The following is a 15836-nucleotide window of genomic DNA, read 5'->3' as shown; positions in this document are numbered from 1 at the left end:
GAAGACTTTTTTTAAAAATTTTTTTTAACGTTTTTTATTTATTTTTGAGACAGAGAGAGACAGAGCATGAACAGGGGAGAGGCAGAGAGAAAGGGAGACACAGAATTGGAAGCAGGCTCCAGGCTCTGAGCCATCAGCCCAGAGCCGGACGCGGGGCTCGAACTCGTGGACCGCGAGATCGTGACCTGAGCTGAAGTCGGACGCTCAACCGACTGAGCCACCCAAGCGCCCCAAAGGAAGACAACTTTTAAAGTAAACTTTAAAGAACCCTAGAGTATATAAAAATAAACACAGTCTCATTTAACATACATTTCTGTCTAACGCAGTTAAGTTTTTGATGATATCTGTTGGTCTTCTGAAACACTTTACAGTGTTTTAGTTTTTTGTTTTTAATTATTTTACTGTTTATTCATTTTTGAGAGACACAGAGAAGAGCGTGAGTGGGGGAGGGGCAGAGAGAGAGGAAGACACAGAACCTGAAGCAGGTTCCAGGTTCTGTGCTGTTAGCACAGAGCCCGACGCGGGGCTTGAACTCACAGACGCAAGATCATGACCTGAGCTGAAGTCAGACACTTAATTGACTGAGCCATCCAGGTGCCCCTACAGTGTTTTAGTTTTCAGAAACTGGAGAAGTAAAAAGACTGTGCAATTAAGGTTTACATATTAGCTCATAACTTCCCAGCTTTTCTTACAGAACACTTCTATTCCTATAGTCATTTAGTCCTAGAGTTGGAAGTTTCTAGGAGAGGTTCTCAGCCCTAACTGTACCTATAAGGGGAGACGGGTTAACAAAACAAAGCCCCGGCTTCACCCCCAAAGACTCTGAACTGCCCAGGGGGGAAGCCGGAGTGGGATCATGGGGTCAAGGCAGCAGTATTTTTGTAAATCACCCAGATGACCCTAATGAGTAGTCCGTATAGAAAGTCACTGATTCTGACCCAACTCTTCCAAAAGAAGATCCCAGAGAGCATATTTAGGCTTTGCTTACACACTTCCTATGCTGAGACCCAAAATCTCATCCAAAACTCTAAAGATAATATAGTACTTTATAAACGGTCACTTTTCAAATATAAATGGCTATACTTACAAGGCATGGTGACCCATCATTTCCCCTAACAACTACAAACAGAGTTCTATGATCTTTGTACTTGTACCCCTTCCTCAAAATCCCTTCTTCCACAGGATGGGCCCTTCATCATTCAGGTCCGGGCTCAACCATCACCTCCTAGAGAGGTTTTCCTGATCACACCATCCCTAGCCAGTCTCCATCTCTTCACTTGTGGCATTTCTCACATCCTGACTGTGTGATTGTGGAATCTCTCCCAGGTCTGAAACATAAGCTCCATTCAGGCACCTCCATCTTGTCTGTCTTGCTCAACACTGTATCTTCACCATGTGGCATAGTGCCCAACATAGTAGCCACTCAATACAAACTTTTGAATGGATAACTGAAACACAACAACAGGCATGGGCAATCTAAAGCAAAACAAAAACTCAGATTGCTACCTAATGAAAACAGTTGACAGTGCAGATACAAAATACTGAACTAAGTGTAAATGACAAAATATATCACTGTGTGTGTGTGTACGAAAACAAATACTCTAGAGGCTATGGACCGCTCCCCCTCAATGTAACCATATAGCTTCAAACTATACAAAGTTTCATGGATATTACCCCAAATTTACAGATGTAGTCACCTTAAATTCTTTATTATGCATGTTTCCTATTGAAAATCAAGAAAAACATAAATCAAAATTAAGATAAAGTTTTGATATACTTTGAAAACATTCCAAATATTCAAAGTCAGAAATACAGCAAAATGCTAAACATTAAACAGAAAAATGTAACCAAGTTGGAAACACTGTTATCTAGTCATGGGGAAGAGCATATTAAAAACACATAAACGGGGGCGCCTGGGTGGCGCAGTTGGTTAAGCCTCCGACTTCAGCCAGGTCACGATCTCGCGGTCCGTGAGTTCAAGCCCCGCGTCGGGCTCTGGGCTGATGGCTCAGAGCCTGGAGCCTGTTTCCGATTCTGTGTCTCCCTCTCTCTCTGCCCCTCGCCCGTTCATGCTCTGTATCCCTCTGTCCCAAAAATAAATAAACGTTGAAAAAAAAATTTTTTTAATAAAAAAATTAAAATAAAAAATAAAAACACATAAACGTATGAAATTACTTGGAACACATGAAATGATAAAATCAAAAAACTCAGATTGGGTTGGGGGGAAACTTGGAGATCATTCTACATAAACTCCTTTCTAAGTATGAACCTTCCAGACAGTGTTTCTAGCATGTGGTTGCCTAGCCTTTCCTTAAATTTTTTTGGTGACAGGGAGCTCACTACTTCCTAAAGAAAGCTGCCTCATTCCATTATTGGACACCTGTACTTGTTAGTTCTTGATTTGGGCCCCAAATCTGGCTCCCAGAGACCCACTGGGCCATGGTTCTGCTCTCTGAAGCCAAGTACAAATATGTCAATGAAATAAACTCAATGAATCAGTTCTATAACAATATAGATATGATTAAAGAACTAAAGTGAATCCAGAAGGAAAAGGAATTTGGGCCAGGTATCAAAGGAAAGGAAAACTGTGAATTATTAAAAATAAATAAATAAATAAATAAATGGACAGAATACAAGTGTGAAAACAAGTGGATTATCCTGGCTAGAAGTGAGTGACCAGAGCAAAAATAGATAGGATGAAAAATACCAAAAACAGCTGATGCACATCCCTAAAGGCTAGGTAAACATTACTGTAATTACATAAGATCATTCTGTATTTTGTAAAAAAAAAAAAAAAATTAGAATGAATTTGAAAAGTAAAGGACAGGTAGATAAAATAAGTAGACAAGGTAACTCTAAAACACAGCATCACAGAAATTTAGAGCTGCAAAAAATCATAGAAATTATCTATCCCAACCCCTTAATTTTATAGACAAAATAATTAAATCCCAGAAGGAAAAGGCCAATTGTCATTCTTCTATTCTTTTTCATTGTAATAAGGAAGAACTCTTTTGCCAAACAATCTCCTGTCTTGTACCCACTGATCCCCATCGACTTCATGACATGCCAAATATGAGGTGCTGTGGAAGAGCCTAACCAACTATCTCAAAACTCAATTATCACGGGGCAAAGATGGGAGAGCATAAAGAGGCCCAATTGTCTGAATCATCTTGGCTTCTCACCAAGACCCAGTATGGACAGGATGCAGTCACACTGCAGGACCAGCTCTTGCTGGCCATGGAACCTAGCCACCTATTATGCTGATACACATAGCTCCATCGTCAGCCAAGAAGACAAGAATCAAAACTGCTGCTAATTCACCCACAAGACTTTCCATCTTTTTCCTTGGTATTATCACACGGGCCTGCCACAGGACAACCCAACAAACACCATCCATTTGTTTTACACACGCCTGCACTTATTTTCTCTCTCTCAGCACCAGAGCCATCCTCAGGGCAGAAGCTGGGCCACCTGCTCCCTCCAAGCCCCCAGAGTCACCCACCCTCCCTGAGATTCTCTGGTTTTCTTCTCTACGCAGTCCAATTTTCTTCACACTTGCAACATCAGTGCCTTAAAAGGGTAGCCCTGCTCTAGAAAAATCTGCATTCTAAAAGGATACAGTGTTAAATGAAAGACAGCAGGTTGCGAAGTAATATGTATAAAGTGACCCCATTTTTATAAAAACAAAGGAATAGGAACAACCCTGTCAATGGATTTATGTTTAAAGACATTTAAAACAAGTATAAAAGAATACTCATCAAAGTATTAGAAATACAGACAGAATTGGGAGGAGAGAAAGGAGAAACTATTAATTTGTATATGATTTTACCTAACTTGGATTGTTGTCATAAGTTGTTGTAATTACAGAATCATAATTCTGAAGGAGCAATCAAACTCTTGTCACCAAAAAAGGAAAGGAAAAAAAACTTAAATTCAAAAGGGGCGCCTGGGTGACTCAGTCGATTGAGCATCTGACTCTTGATTTCCGCTCAGGTCATAATCCTAGGGTTGTGGGATCAAGCCCAATGTCAGGCTCCACACTGAGTGTGGAACCTGCTTAGAATTCTCTTTCTACATCTGTCCCGCTCCCTGCTCACATGCTCTCTCTCTCTCTCTCAAATAAAAACAAAACAAAACAAAACAAAACACTAATGCAATTTCAAGTTTTCAGTCAGCAAGGGGTGTGAGCTGTTTCTCCCAGGCCCCTCTCTAACTGAAGAGGTCAGCAAGGACTGTTTTCCACTTAGGCTGACCTCTGGGCCCTCACTGTGTCAGCCCAGCTTCTTTGCCCATTGTTTATTAATTTTCAAATCTCCTAATTCAAAATGCAGTCAAACTGGTGAAAACACTGTTAAGTTGTTCATGTCTTCTGTGTTCTGGAAATTAGGTCTGAATGAAATGGTGACTAATTGCACAAATTACTCATTTGTTTTATTAAATTGAGGGTTGAGTACTGGATTGTCTCATGGAACTTATGCCTCCCCTCAAAGAAAACATGAATTAAAAGGACTCATATGCCTTGGCCATCAACCTTACCCTCTAAAAGTGCTCTACCCCATAGCACCTTCCTTTGTAAATGGAACCACCTTCTACACATCCTAAGAAAATACTCCACTCTATTCTTTCCCGTACCTTCCACATCTAGTCACCCAGCATTGGGTTCCACCCTACACCTCCTGAAGGGCTGTTAGGTGTGACCCCTCCTCACCATCCCTACCGTTCCCGCACAGCTCCAATCCACCCTCTAGAGCCAACGCTGGGACTTTCTTTTTTTTTTTTTTTTTTTTTTTTTTTTTTTAAATTTTTTATTCCCAACGTTTATTTATTTTTGGGACAGAGAGAGACAGAGCATGAACAGGGGAGGGGCAGAGAGAGAGGGAGACACAGAATCGGAAACAGGCTCCAGGCTCTGAGCCATCAGCCCAGAGCCCGACGCGGGGCTCAAACTCACAGACCGCGAGATCGTGACCTGGCTGAAGTCGGACGCTTAACCGACTGCGCCACCCAGGCGCCCCATGGGACTTTCTAAACCACACTTGTGATGGACGTGTACCACCTTCCCGGGTGGTATGGTGCGGTGAGAAGAAAATGGGCTTCTTCCTAAACCAGGTTTCACCACTTAGTTTGGCAGCCTTGAGAAGAATCCTTAACCTAAAACCTACTTTCCTCTTCTGCATAATTTGAGTAATATCTACCTCATAAAAAGATCGCTGTAAGAATCAGAGATAAGACATGCAAAATGCCTAGTCCTAAATGGAGCTTTGTACATAATTAAACACTTTATTATTTTTGCTATTTTTTATCTGTAAAAATGAGCAGTAAGTCTTCGAATTACTTTGAATATCAAATAAGATATAAGGCACCAAATACAGTTACAAAGTGTTTCTTTTCATTTCCTTTTAATGGCTCCCCATCTTCAAGGCAAAATGTAGCTCCTGCCACTTTCCAATTTCAACTCTTGCCACTTGACTTCACACGTCTTCTCCTTCAGCACAATGAATTATTGTGAGTGCATCTCTTCATGCCTTCCTCTCCTTCAAAGCCATATTTACAGGTACAACATTATGTTTTACAGTATATTTCAACATGCAAGTAGCCATCATATTTTCAAATTTGGAATGCGATGTCCATAAAGTACAACTGTATTTAAGGGAATGATATAGTAGAATATTCACAAACATGCAAATCCAAAAAAATTGCCCAACCATGGTTACCATACCTGTTCATACAAGCATAGTGAGTGTGATTAAAGATATAACAACTTGCTAAATGATATCTGAGAAATAACTTTGCCAGAGATGAAATTTTGAGTTGAAATAAAAAGAAGGGTGCAAGTTAGAGCAATTAGATCAAAAAAAAAAAAGAAAGGAAGAAATATGATTGAAAGTGATTGTGTTGTTTGTTGAGGTTGTTTGTAAATACTTTCCAAAAATGTATGTGCATATACTTTTTTAAAGTATCATTCTTTTTTTTTTTTTGAGAGAGAGAGAGAGAAAGAGAGCACGTGAGTGGGGGAGAGGGGCAGAGGGGCAAAGGGAGGGAGACAGAATCCCAAGCAGTCTCTACACTTGGCACACAACACGGGGCTTGATCCCACAACCCTGGAATCACGAGCCAAAATCAGAAGTCAGATGCTCAACCAACTGAGCCACCTAGGCACCCTACATTGATATATTTTAGATGTTTTAATTAACTTGATAACAAAAATAAATATTTCTTTTTTGAAAAAACAGTGAGCAAGAAAATATTAGCTTAGGTAAATGAATTATTAACATTCTCTATGTTTATTTATAGATGGGAAGTGAAATCTAGGGATTCCCACCACAGTATGATTTCATGATTTAGAATATACAACAAGCATATGAAGAAAAAACGTTCTGTTTAAAGATGAATCAAAGTAATTTAATGGCTTTCCTCAGGTCCCTAATGTGACAGTCTCTAAAAAGTGTGTGAGTTCAATGTTTACTCCTTGAATGATTTAACCATAGCCCTGAAAAATCATAAAATCGGTGCCAGGAAGAAAAGCTGCCCATTGCCCACAAAGTGCTTCTTCAGCAAGTGGGGTCTATCCTTGGTGTCTGGGTTGAGAACATGAGCAAAAAAAGGGAGTTGGAGATTCTTAGTGCATAGTCTACTGTAACCTAGCTGCAAAACTTTTCTAAAGATGTCACATGGATGTTTTCTAAAATGCCATCAGGAATGCTGAATCATTCCTTTCTGAGGAGATCTTTCTCAACTTTACTACTTTCTAAATTTCAAATATTTTTTTGAGTAAGAAACAAAACAAAACAAAAAACAAATAAACAAACTTAAATTCTAGGGTTTTTTTTTAATGTATGTCTATTTTTAGTTTTAAAATTATTTTAGAACTATGACTCTTCTTCAAACACTATTTTGGCCTGAATGACACTCACAGTGCTGATTTATACACATCCCAAACATACAATCAGCAGGATCTGGACATAACTGGGCATGGGTGCCCCTCAGGTCACTGAGAAGCAAGCATTACTTGTGAAATCATAAAATGATGGTCACGTATTCTAACGGGTATATGGTTTTGTCCAGCTCCCCAAAGATAATTAAAACGAGAACATTATGACGATGTCAGAAGTCATTCTTTTTTTTCATATCCTTAGTACTTTTCTTTTTAAGTGTGTTCTTTTGGGTCATGTAGACAGTGATGTAGGCACAGGGCAGAGCTCTAAATGATGTCAGGCCAGGTCAAAAAGCAATCTAGACTAAGGGAAGAAATAACTAGAAAAACATTCAGGAATTCATTGTCTTGATTTTGAACATCTTCAGGCAATGCTGCTCATTTCCATTATTGTCACAGCGGTAATCAGCCTGGGAAGGAGGGCAGCAACATTGTTGGGTGCTGACTCTTGAAAACAAAATGACCTGTAAAGCCTGAGCCATATTGCTACCCTACAAATTACTAATGTTCAACTTCGAAAAACAGTACAGTCTTTCTCTGTTGATATTCCCATAAACTGGACCAATTATTTTTAAATGAATCATAGTTGTTGAAAGAGCCTAGAAATAAACCAAAGATTTTTATACTTGGCTTTACAGATAAAATGTAACATTGCACCTGAAATGCACCTATATGCACCTGAAAATGAACAAAACTTCCCTTTTAAAAATCAGAGCACTCATAAAACATGTCTTTCAAAAATGGCTTCTATATGATATCATCATTGGGATATCTTTGTTTGCACAATTCTTCTGGATTTACTTTTCAAACAGGAAATATTATTGAGACAGATTTAGCTCATTTAATAATATTCCCAACTAAAGTGTACATTATGTTTAAAGAATAAAAATACCAGGTTAGTCTATCAATCAAATATAATGATTATTTTTATTACTCTAAAATAAATTGTATGTAATTGCTTAAGACAGTTCATTAGGAATCAAAACACTGAATTAATTTATGCTGAGTGCAACTTAAAATACATATGTACATGAGTATCATCTGGTAAAAATAATCACGATAAATTTTTTATTAACCTCCTGCTATATAGAACAAAATACGCCTTACATTTTTAAAGAAAAAAATTTATAACTACTATTTGTATCATTCTTTATTAAGAAACCACTGTTATACCATGCTCACAAAATGTTTTTTCTCATTTTCCCCATTATTGTTGATGATAGTAATATAGTGTTTCAATAACAGTTCCCATACCTCCTAATTTTCTTAGTCTTTCTCTGACACTAACCAATACTGACTAGTGAATGTTTGATAAAGGTGTACCTTCTTCCAGTATAAATTTATTTTTCCACAAAATATTTATTACACACTTACTATGTGCTAGGCTTTGTTAAAGGCTTTAGATGCAAAGTAAATTAAGACAGATTCCTTGCCTTAAGAGCTCATGGTCTAGTAAAGGCAAAGACAATTGCATTATGGTTTACTATGCAGGCTAAGTGCAAATGACACAGAAATATCCTTAGAAACGTTGTTTAAATCAAGCAGGAAGGTCAGTTAACAGTAATACTTCATTAAATGAAGTCTACCTCCTTTATCAAGGAGGTGATAGCTTACCACTGCCTGGTTTGCACTTCCTCGTCTTGGCAAAGCAGTGTTGACGGGTGTAAACATCAAAACATCTCTGAGAATTACAATCACTATCCTGTTTCCTGACTTCACAAGGTTTAGCATTGCTGAATTTAAACACATCAGACCTAATCTAAGTTGGACAATACCAGTAAGCCCAGCTGTTGTTAAGAACAGACATGTCCATGGTAAGAAAAACATGAACTCAAAATTAACAGCCTGATACACAAAGATCAGGTGTCTAGTTGGGGTGTTCACTGTATGTTTATTAGTTGGCTTTTAGGCATCAGAATAAAAATTAGACATACCTGAAAGTATAAGTGTTGGCCATATTACGTACTAAGTTAGAAGGCAAGTTCATTAGACAGGTCATAAACCATGTTTTTTAACTGTAACAACATAAAACAGATGCCTTCTGAAAAAGTGAGTACATGATAAGAAAACATCTTCAATAATACATACTAAATTTAGAAATAACACTTTAAATGCCAAAATGCACCTAAAAATAAAGACTTGCCACATTGAAAAGCAGTGGGTACATTTAAATTTATAACCAGTGAGTTGCTACCCATAGTGCTTCAGGAATCGGGTAAAATAGACTGAGTTCCTTCAACAGTATGTATATGCTTATGAGTGCTTGACAGGACATCAAAGCATACCCATTATTTTCTTCCAAAACATTAGCCAGTCTTTTAAAAAAGCCAAATACGAAAAGACTACAAAGGACAAGTGTTACGCATTTTATAAACACAGTCCCTTCAAACAGAAGAGGCTCGTTTGATATGGACAGCCACCCATGTATTTGCTACCTACCATTCAGACCATTTGTAAGGGAGTTTAAATCCTCCCTGGTCAGGGTGACCTTACAGGACTTGGGCATGGCTCTGCCTCACTCAGAAGTGAAATCAAGGCAGTGGGATCATCCAGCGGAGTTGTTTTTCTCAGGCAGCCCATGACAAGAATAACTAAAGTCAAGGAGAATGAAGATTGCCCAGACTTTGTCAAATGGGATTGGCGGGGAGTTCTTCTAATAACAGTCCCCTCTTGCATCAAGGAGTGGTTACGTTCAGAAGGCTGAGGTAGCATAGATCCTACATCCTTAAATTGTGGGTCCCTCAGCACAAACCTACTCATCGCCTTTGTGGATTATGGGATTGTCGCTGGAACCCAGGTTTGAAATAACAGCAGTTTTGAGAAGTTGGATTTACACATTCCAACCCAGCAGAAGGTCGCCTCAGAGTGCTAAGACTTGAAGACTTCTGAATGTCCCTCCCCCACAGCCTGAAGGGCCACTGCCTCTCGAATTCCAGCTTATACATTCATTTCCTGGGCAATTTTTCTCGGGGGGGGGGGGGGGGACAATGGACTCTTTCAATCCTCTCTTATCAACAAAGGACCCTAAGATGAAGAAACATTCCTTCCAGCCGCATCCTTCCCGACTTCTGTGTACATGATGAGTGGGCGTTGGGGGTGGGGGGACGGGGGCCGAGCAGGGATGAGGTGACAGGCAACTCACCTCTTTCAGCTGCTCCAGCTCTTGCTTGAGGCTGTCGTACTCTGCCTCCAGCTCGTCATACTGCTGTTTGAGGGTCAGCTTCTCTTCCAGGACCACCAGCCCGTACTCAGCAGCCTGGATCTTCTCGTGGGTCGTCTCTGTGAGCTCCTTGGTCAGCCTCTCTATCTCAGTCTTGTAATGGTCCACAGTCTGCAATACCTCTTCTGCGGCCATAGCCCCGGCGGATGGAGGCAGGAGGGGGTGTCGGGGTGGGGTGATGGATGGGAGGCAGGCAGGGGGGAAGGGTGAAGGCGGTGGGGAGGGAAGGGTAAAAATGGAAAAGTGTGGCTGGGTGAACGTGCGGAGAGGAGCGATGCCCTGACTGCTGCTCCCGGCGGCAGCGGCTACACAGCCCGAGAAACTGAGGAGGAATGCAACATGGAGAACGCAGGGAGAGGATCAGGGGCGAGGCGGCAGCCGCTGCCGCATGTGTCCTCTGGGCCGGCCCCTGCGTGCGCTCAGCAGCCGTACGGCATGGCCTGGGCTGCGGCGGCCGCGGACGACGAGGGGCTCCGGATTCTGCTTATTCAGAGGCGCCCGGCCGCCATGTCTCCGGGGCAGCGTCACTGCAGTCTCCCCGGGGCCTGGCGCGCTCCGGCTCGCGTCTCGCTCGCTCGCTCCACCTGCTCCCTCTGGCTGTGCTGCAGCCGGTGCGGAATGATGCAGTCTCGGGCCCGCTCCCTCCCTTCGCGCCTGGCCCCGGCTCCGAGCAGGGGGCGGGGAGGCGGATGGAGTCAGCGCGGGGGGAGGGAAGGAACCGACGGAAACATCCCCAGGCGCCTCCCGCCGGGCGCGCGGGGCCACCGCCGCTGCCGCCGCCGGCTGCACGGGCGGGGGGAGCGCGGGCCAGAGGCCAAGGCGAAGGCGGCGGGACGCGCGCGGGGGGAGCCTCCTCCCTGCTCGGCTCGCTGCGGGCGGGAGTTCCTCGCACGGCTTTGCCCCGCGGACGCGCAGCCCCCGAGAGTGGCGGGGACGCCCCTGCTCTGCCGCTGCGACGTGAGCGCAAGCTCAGGGACCTGCTCTAAGACCTTCGGCGCCTTCCCCAAAGAAAAGCAAACGGTAACTAACGCGCTCCGGGCCCGCGCATCCTTCTCGCCCCCTGGGCTCGCAGCCTCCGGCACCCAAACCAGCGCTGGGTTCCAGTGCCTGCCAGACGCGCCCCCAGGCGCCCGCTTCCACCACCACCCCCTCCGCCTTCCCTCCCTTCCGCTCTCCAGCTTGGCCTGGTTCACCTCACTCTGTCACCGAATAGCCTTATTACCCCTGCAGAGAGTCTTCGCTAAAGATTGCTTGCCCTCGCACAGGGGTCCTGTGCCCAGTTTGCCTCAAGATCGGCATCTGTTCCGAAAAAGAGATCTGTAATGCAGGCACCCAGTAAGCCTCTGGGAACTATTATTTCATGACTCTACTGATTCTTCAATAAAGCAAAACTGCATGAAATTTCCCTCTATACGGTACCACCGATATACCCTACAATAAACATTTTTAAAATAGTAGCAGCTAATAGTTCTTGAGCCCATGTGACAGGCATTCTTCTGAGTATAGTATGTTCATTCTCTCCAGTCCTAATGACAATTCTTGGAGGGTAGCAACCCTTATCCCCAACTTACAAGTGGCAAAAGAAAGGCCTAGGGAAGTTGAGGGATTTGTCCAAATCAGGCAACTCTTAAGTGGTGAAGCCAAAATTTAACCTTAACTCCAGAGCCCTAAACTGGATCATTATGTTGGCCTCACCATTCATTAACAATACAAATCCAGCAACTAAATATCATATGCTCTTAAAATGAGCACTTTGAGCAATATGAAGAGTGATGATGAAGAGTCACAAAAAGAGGTGAAGGCAAAGTCAGAGTGAAAGACCAAAAGCAGAGAAGAGATGAGCATACAGAACCTACAGAAAAGGGAGGGATAGGAGCAGAAAGGAGGGATTTCTGTGGAAATGGAAGGGAAGCTGTGGGATCCATAGACCAAAAGTCTAACCAGTTCCTTCCCTCTCTTCTATTGGGTTGCACTTATTAGAGAGCTGCTTCTCAGTGGCCAGGAGGTGTTCAATACACACACACACACACACACACACACACACACTGGCTAGCTTCCCGTTTTAGAAAGCAGGACTCCACTCTCCCCTTCATTTTGTACCTGGTAAACAAAAAAAGGCAGTTGCTGATGGTGTGGGAGGAAGAGCAAACAAACAACAATGTCTTACAAAGCCTTGACTAATAGCCTGGATGTGATCTTCTCTACCTCGGAAAACACAGAAAAGATTCCTTCCAGATGCTGACAATTACAACAGAATATTCTCTTGTGATAAACTAATCTATAAATAAATAAATAAGTAAATAAAGGAGAAAACACTTGAAACATGCAACCAACCATGAATGGCAAGCTGGCAGAGATGTGGGGGTGATCAAGACCACATCATTCCATTTATACTACCTTGAGGTCACACCACAGTTGAGAAGACCCTCCCATGTGCTCCTGTAGTGCCCATCCCCTATCACAATGATGAACAATCGATCATGAAGTGCTGAGAGAAAAGAGATGAAAGCTGTAATTGCAGGGAGCTAAACTGCCTCCTTCCCAGGATGCCCTTGGCCTTTCCTCACTCAGCAAAGTATAAGCAGAGCCCTTCCAAAGGAATCATAACATTTGGAGTAGATTGCCTATGATTCCCTTTCCTTTGGGTAGAACTAAGAATGGAGTTTGCCTCTGTGATCTTCCTTCTTCCAAGTTTCCATTGCCACCCATTCCCTATGCTCTGTCCTGCCGCATTTTGCTGATTGATCCACTTTTGTTAATGTATTCAGTCTGACTTCATTGAGATATTACACTATTTTAACACTAAGATTTTGCTTATTACAACTTTGATCCTGTATATGTTGGCATTTACCTTGAAGAAAGTCAACTTATTCCCTTACCCACCATACTCTTCCAGTACTGCACAGTTACCTTTCTCTTTCTTCATATATATGCCATACATATCATGTATATATAGATATAGATATAGATAGATATAACACTGACAAGTATCTAGGAAAGAATTTCTTAAACTGTTCCTGGAACTAGGGCTCCCTCATATTTCTTTATCCTAGTGGGGAACTCCAATTACTCTGATTAATTAGGCAATTTTCTTACTTACAAATATCCAGGAAAATTTATATTTTGTGACTTAGTACCTCAAACCAACCTTTCACCAACTTTACATAAATATTGCTTTCTCTTGCTCTCATTCATTCATTCATTCATTCCTTAAGCAGATATTTATTAAGTACCCATTATGTCCTAGGAACAATAGTTGGCATTGTGAAATCTATGACCAATAAGATGTCAGGGGTCAACAGTCCCTGACCTCATGGAGCTTATGTTCTGGGAGGAATAAACAAACAAACACAACAAAACAGACCAAAAATAGACAACAACAAAAAAGATAAATTAATACAAAAATTCCAAAGTTTGACATTGATAAGCAGGATACAGTAGAGCAGCTAAGAGCAGAAGCTAGTCGTCTTGGTCAAATCCAACTTTGCCGCTTACTAGTTGTGTATGCTTCAGTTGCCTCATCCTTAAAGAGGGGACAATAATGAGATTGTTGTGAACAGAACAATAACTGACACCTAATAAGCAGCATAAATGTGTGTGTTTTTAAGTTTGAGGGGAAAAAACAAGGATAAAATCGAGGTAGAAAACAGAAACAGGACGATCAGTGGAAATCTCTCTACAAAAGTGATATACACCTTAATATTTAAGGTACCTGAAGGAATTGGATATGCTAAATGTGAAGGAAGAACTTTCCAGGAAGAGGGAACAGCCATGTCTAAAAGTCTAAGGCAGAAAAGAGCTTGGTGAGTGCAAAAAAAAAACCAAAAAAACAAAAATCAGAAGCTGAGGCTTAATAAGCCAAGAGTAGATGGCCTAAGACTGCAATATAAAGATCAGCAATGCTGGGGGGCACTCAGGGATCATGCCTGCCTTGCAGGTTAGAATAATTTGGATGTTGTACACCTGAAAGTAATATAATGTTATATATATCAATTACATCCCAATTTTAAAAAATTTTTTAATGTTTATTTATTTTTGAGAGAGACTGGGGGCAGGGCGGGTGGGAGGAGCAGGGAGAGAAGGAGACACAGAATTTGAAGCTCCTAGCTGTCAGCACAGAGCCCAATGTGGGGCTTAAACCCATGAACTGTGAGATCATGACCTGAGCTGAAATCAGATGCTCAACGGACTGAGCCACCCAGGTGCCCCACATCCCAATTTTTAAAAAAGAAAAAAAAATTATGGTCTTTCAAACTGCAAGCATTCACAGAGTAAAAAACTTTCTAAGGCAAATGAGTTTCATACCACACAAGAACAAGAAAAGATATTTCTGTTTCATTTCTCAGCATGCTTTTGAAAAATGTTTAAATAACCCTACTAACTGGATTAGCCTTAGAGTCAGAAGAGCTGGTAGGTTGTGAGCTGGGATTTTTTAAGGCTGCCAGAAAGGACTTTTTAAATCCTCTGGTCTTTCTAATCCCCCTGAAAATGATGTCTGAGACTCCTTTGGTAATAAACAAAGAAGTCTATCATCTCATAATTAGAAATAAGTTTAAAATGCAAAAAGTTATTGAACTTAAATGTACAGTTATATTTGCTTTGTATTTTTTTCTGATTCTGATGAAAAAATGCCCCCAAGGAAAGAACTGAATGGCTGAAGAAGTGGAGGATGGGAACACTGAAGACAAATATCATCTAATTCACATTTTTGCCTAAGGCTGGACTTGCACCCAGCTCTTCAAGATTTGAACAAAATTTCTTAGTCTGCTTCTTTCTGCCAAAATATGTCCCTTCTCTTGGTTTTTGATAGCCCTAGAATTTATATAGTGATTCTGAACCTGTTCAGGAACATTCCTTTACCCAACAGCCTAAAGAAAAGAAAGAAAAAGAAGAAAAAGGAATTTGGGTTTTATTCTCAGTGCAGTAGGAGACTTGATTATTTAGTCACAAAATGAAATGATTTGATTTGTACTTTAAGAACATCACTACTGGGGCACCTGAGTGGCTCAGTCTATTAAGCGTCCGGGTTTTGAGCTCAACTCAGGTCTTAAACTCAGGATTGTGAGTTCAAGCCCCATGTTGGGCGCCACACAGGGCATGAAGGAAAAAAAAATCACTACTGATGCAAAAAGATTGGTGGTATCAAAAAACAGAAATAGGGGGGTTCCTGGCTGACTCAATCGGTGGAGATTGCAACTCTTGATCTCCAGGTCACGAGTTCTAACCACACGTTGAGAGTACAGTTTACTTTAAAAAAAAAAAAAAGTATGGGGTGCCTGGGTGGCTCATTCAGTTAAGCATCCAACTCTTGATTTCAGCTCAGGTCATGATCTCACAGTTCATGAGATCAAGCCCCACATCAGGCTCCACACTGACAGCACAGAGCCTGTTTGGGACTCTCTCTCTCCCTCTCTCTCTGCATCTCCCCTGCTCATTCTCCCTCTCTCTCTCTTTCTCTCTCTCTGTATCTAAACAAACAAACATTAAAAAAAAAAGTAGGGTCGCTAGGTAAGAAGTTGTTGTGATTGTCTAGGAGAAAGAAGATGATGACCTTGACTGAGGTGGTAGCAGTAGGGGAAGTAGATGGATTCATAATATATTGGGGGGAGGGGAAGATAGAAGTCTTAAGACTTGTTTGGGATTAGATGTGGGATAGGAAGAAAAAAAAGAATCATTAACAAA

The 15836-nt window shown here is 41.7% G+C and overlaps 1 protein-coding gene across 3 annotated transcripts in view; it reads right to left on the bottom strand.

The window, feature by feature from the left end:
* The window catches only part of BICD1 (BICD cargo adaptor 1), a 246732-nt gene extending 235371 nt beyond the window's left edge, over window positions 1–11361 (bottom strand). The window contains exon 1 of one of the 3 annotated variants that reach the window (XM_043562944.1): window positions 10077–11361. In XM_043562944.1, coding sequence (XP_043418879.1) covers window positions 10077–10289 — 213 coding nt within the window. In that variant the 5' untranslated portion in view covers window positions 10290–11361. The remainder of the gene's footprint in view (window positions 1–10076) is intronic. The other 2 variants (XM_043562942.1, XM_043562943.1) reach the window with 2 other exon arrangements.
* Between the last annotated feature and the right edge of the window lie 4475 nt (window positions 11362–15836).

The sequence above is a fragment of the Prionailurus bengalensis genome, chromosome B4, assembly GCF_016509475.1.
Source record: "Prionailurus bengalensis isolate Pbe53 chromosome B4, Fcat_Pben_1.1_paternal_pri, whole genome shotgun sequence".
In the NCBI taxonomy this organism is placed as follows: Eukaryota; Metazoa; Chordata; class Mammalia; order Carnivora; family Felidae; genus Prionailurus; species Prionailurus bengalensis.
This window is presented reverse-complemented; position numbering and strand designations above follow the sequence as displayed.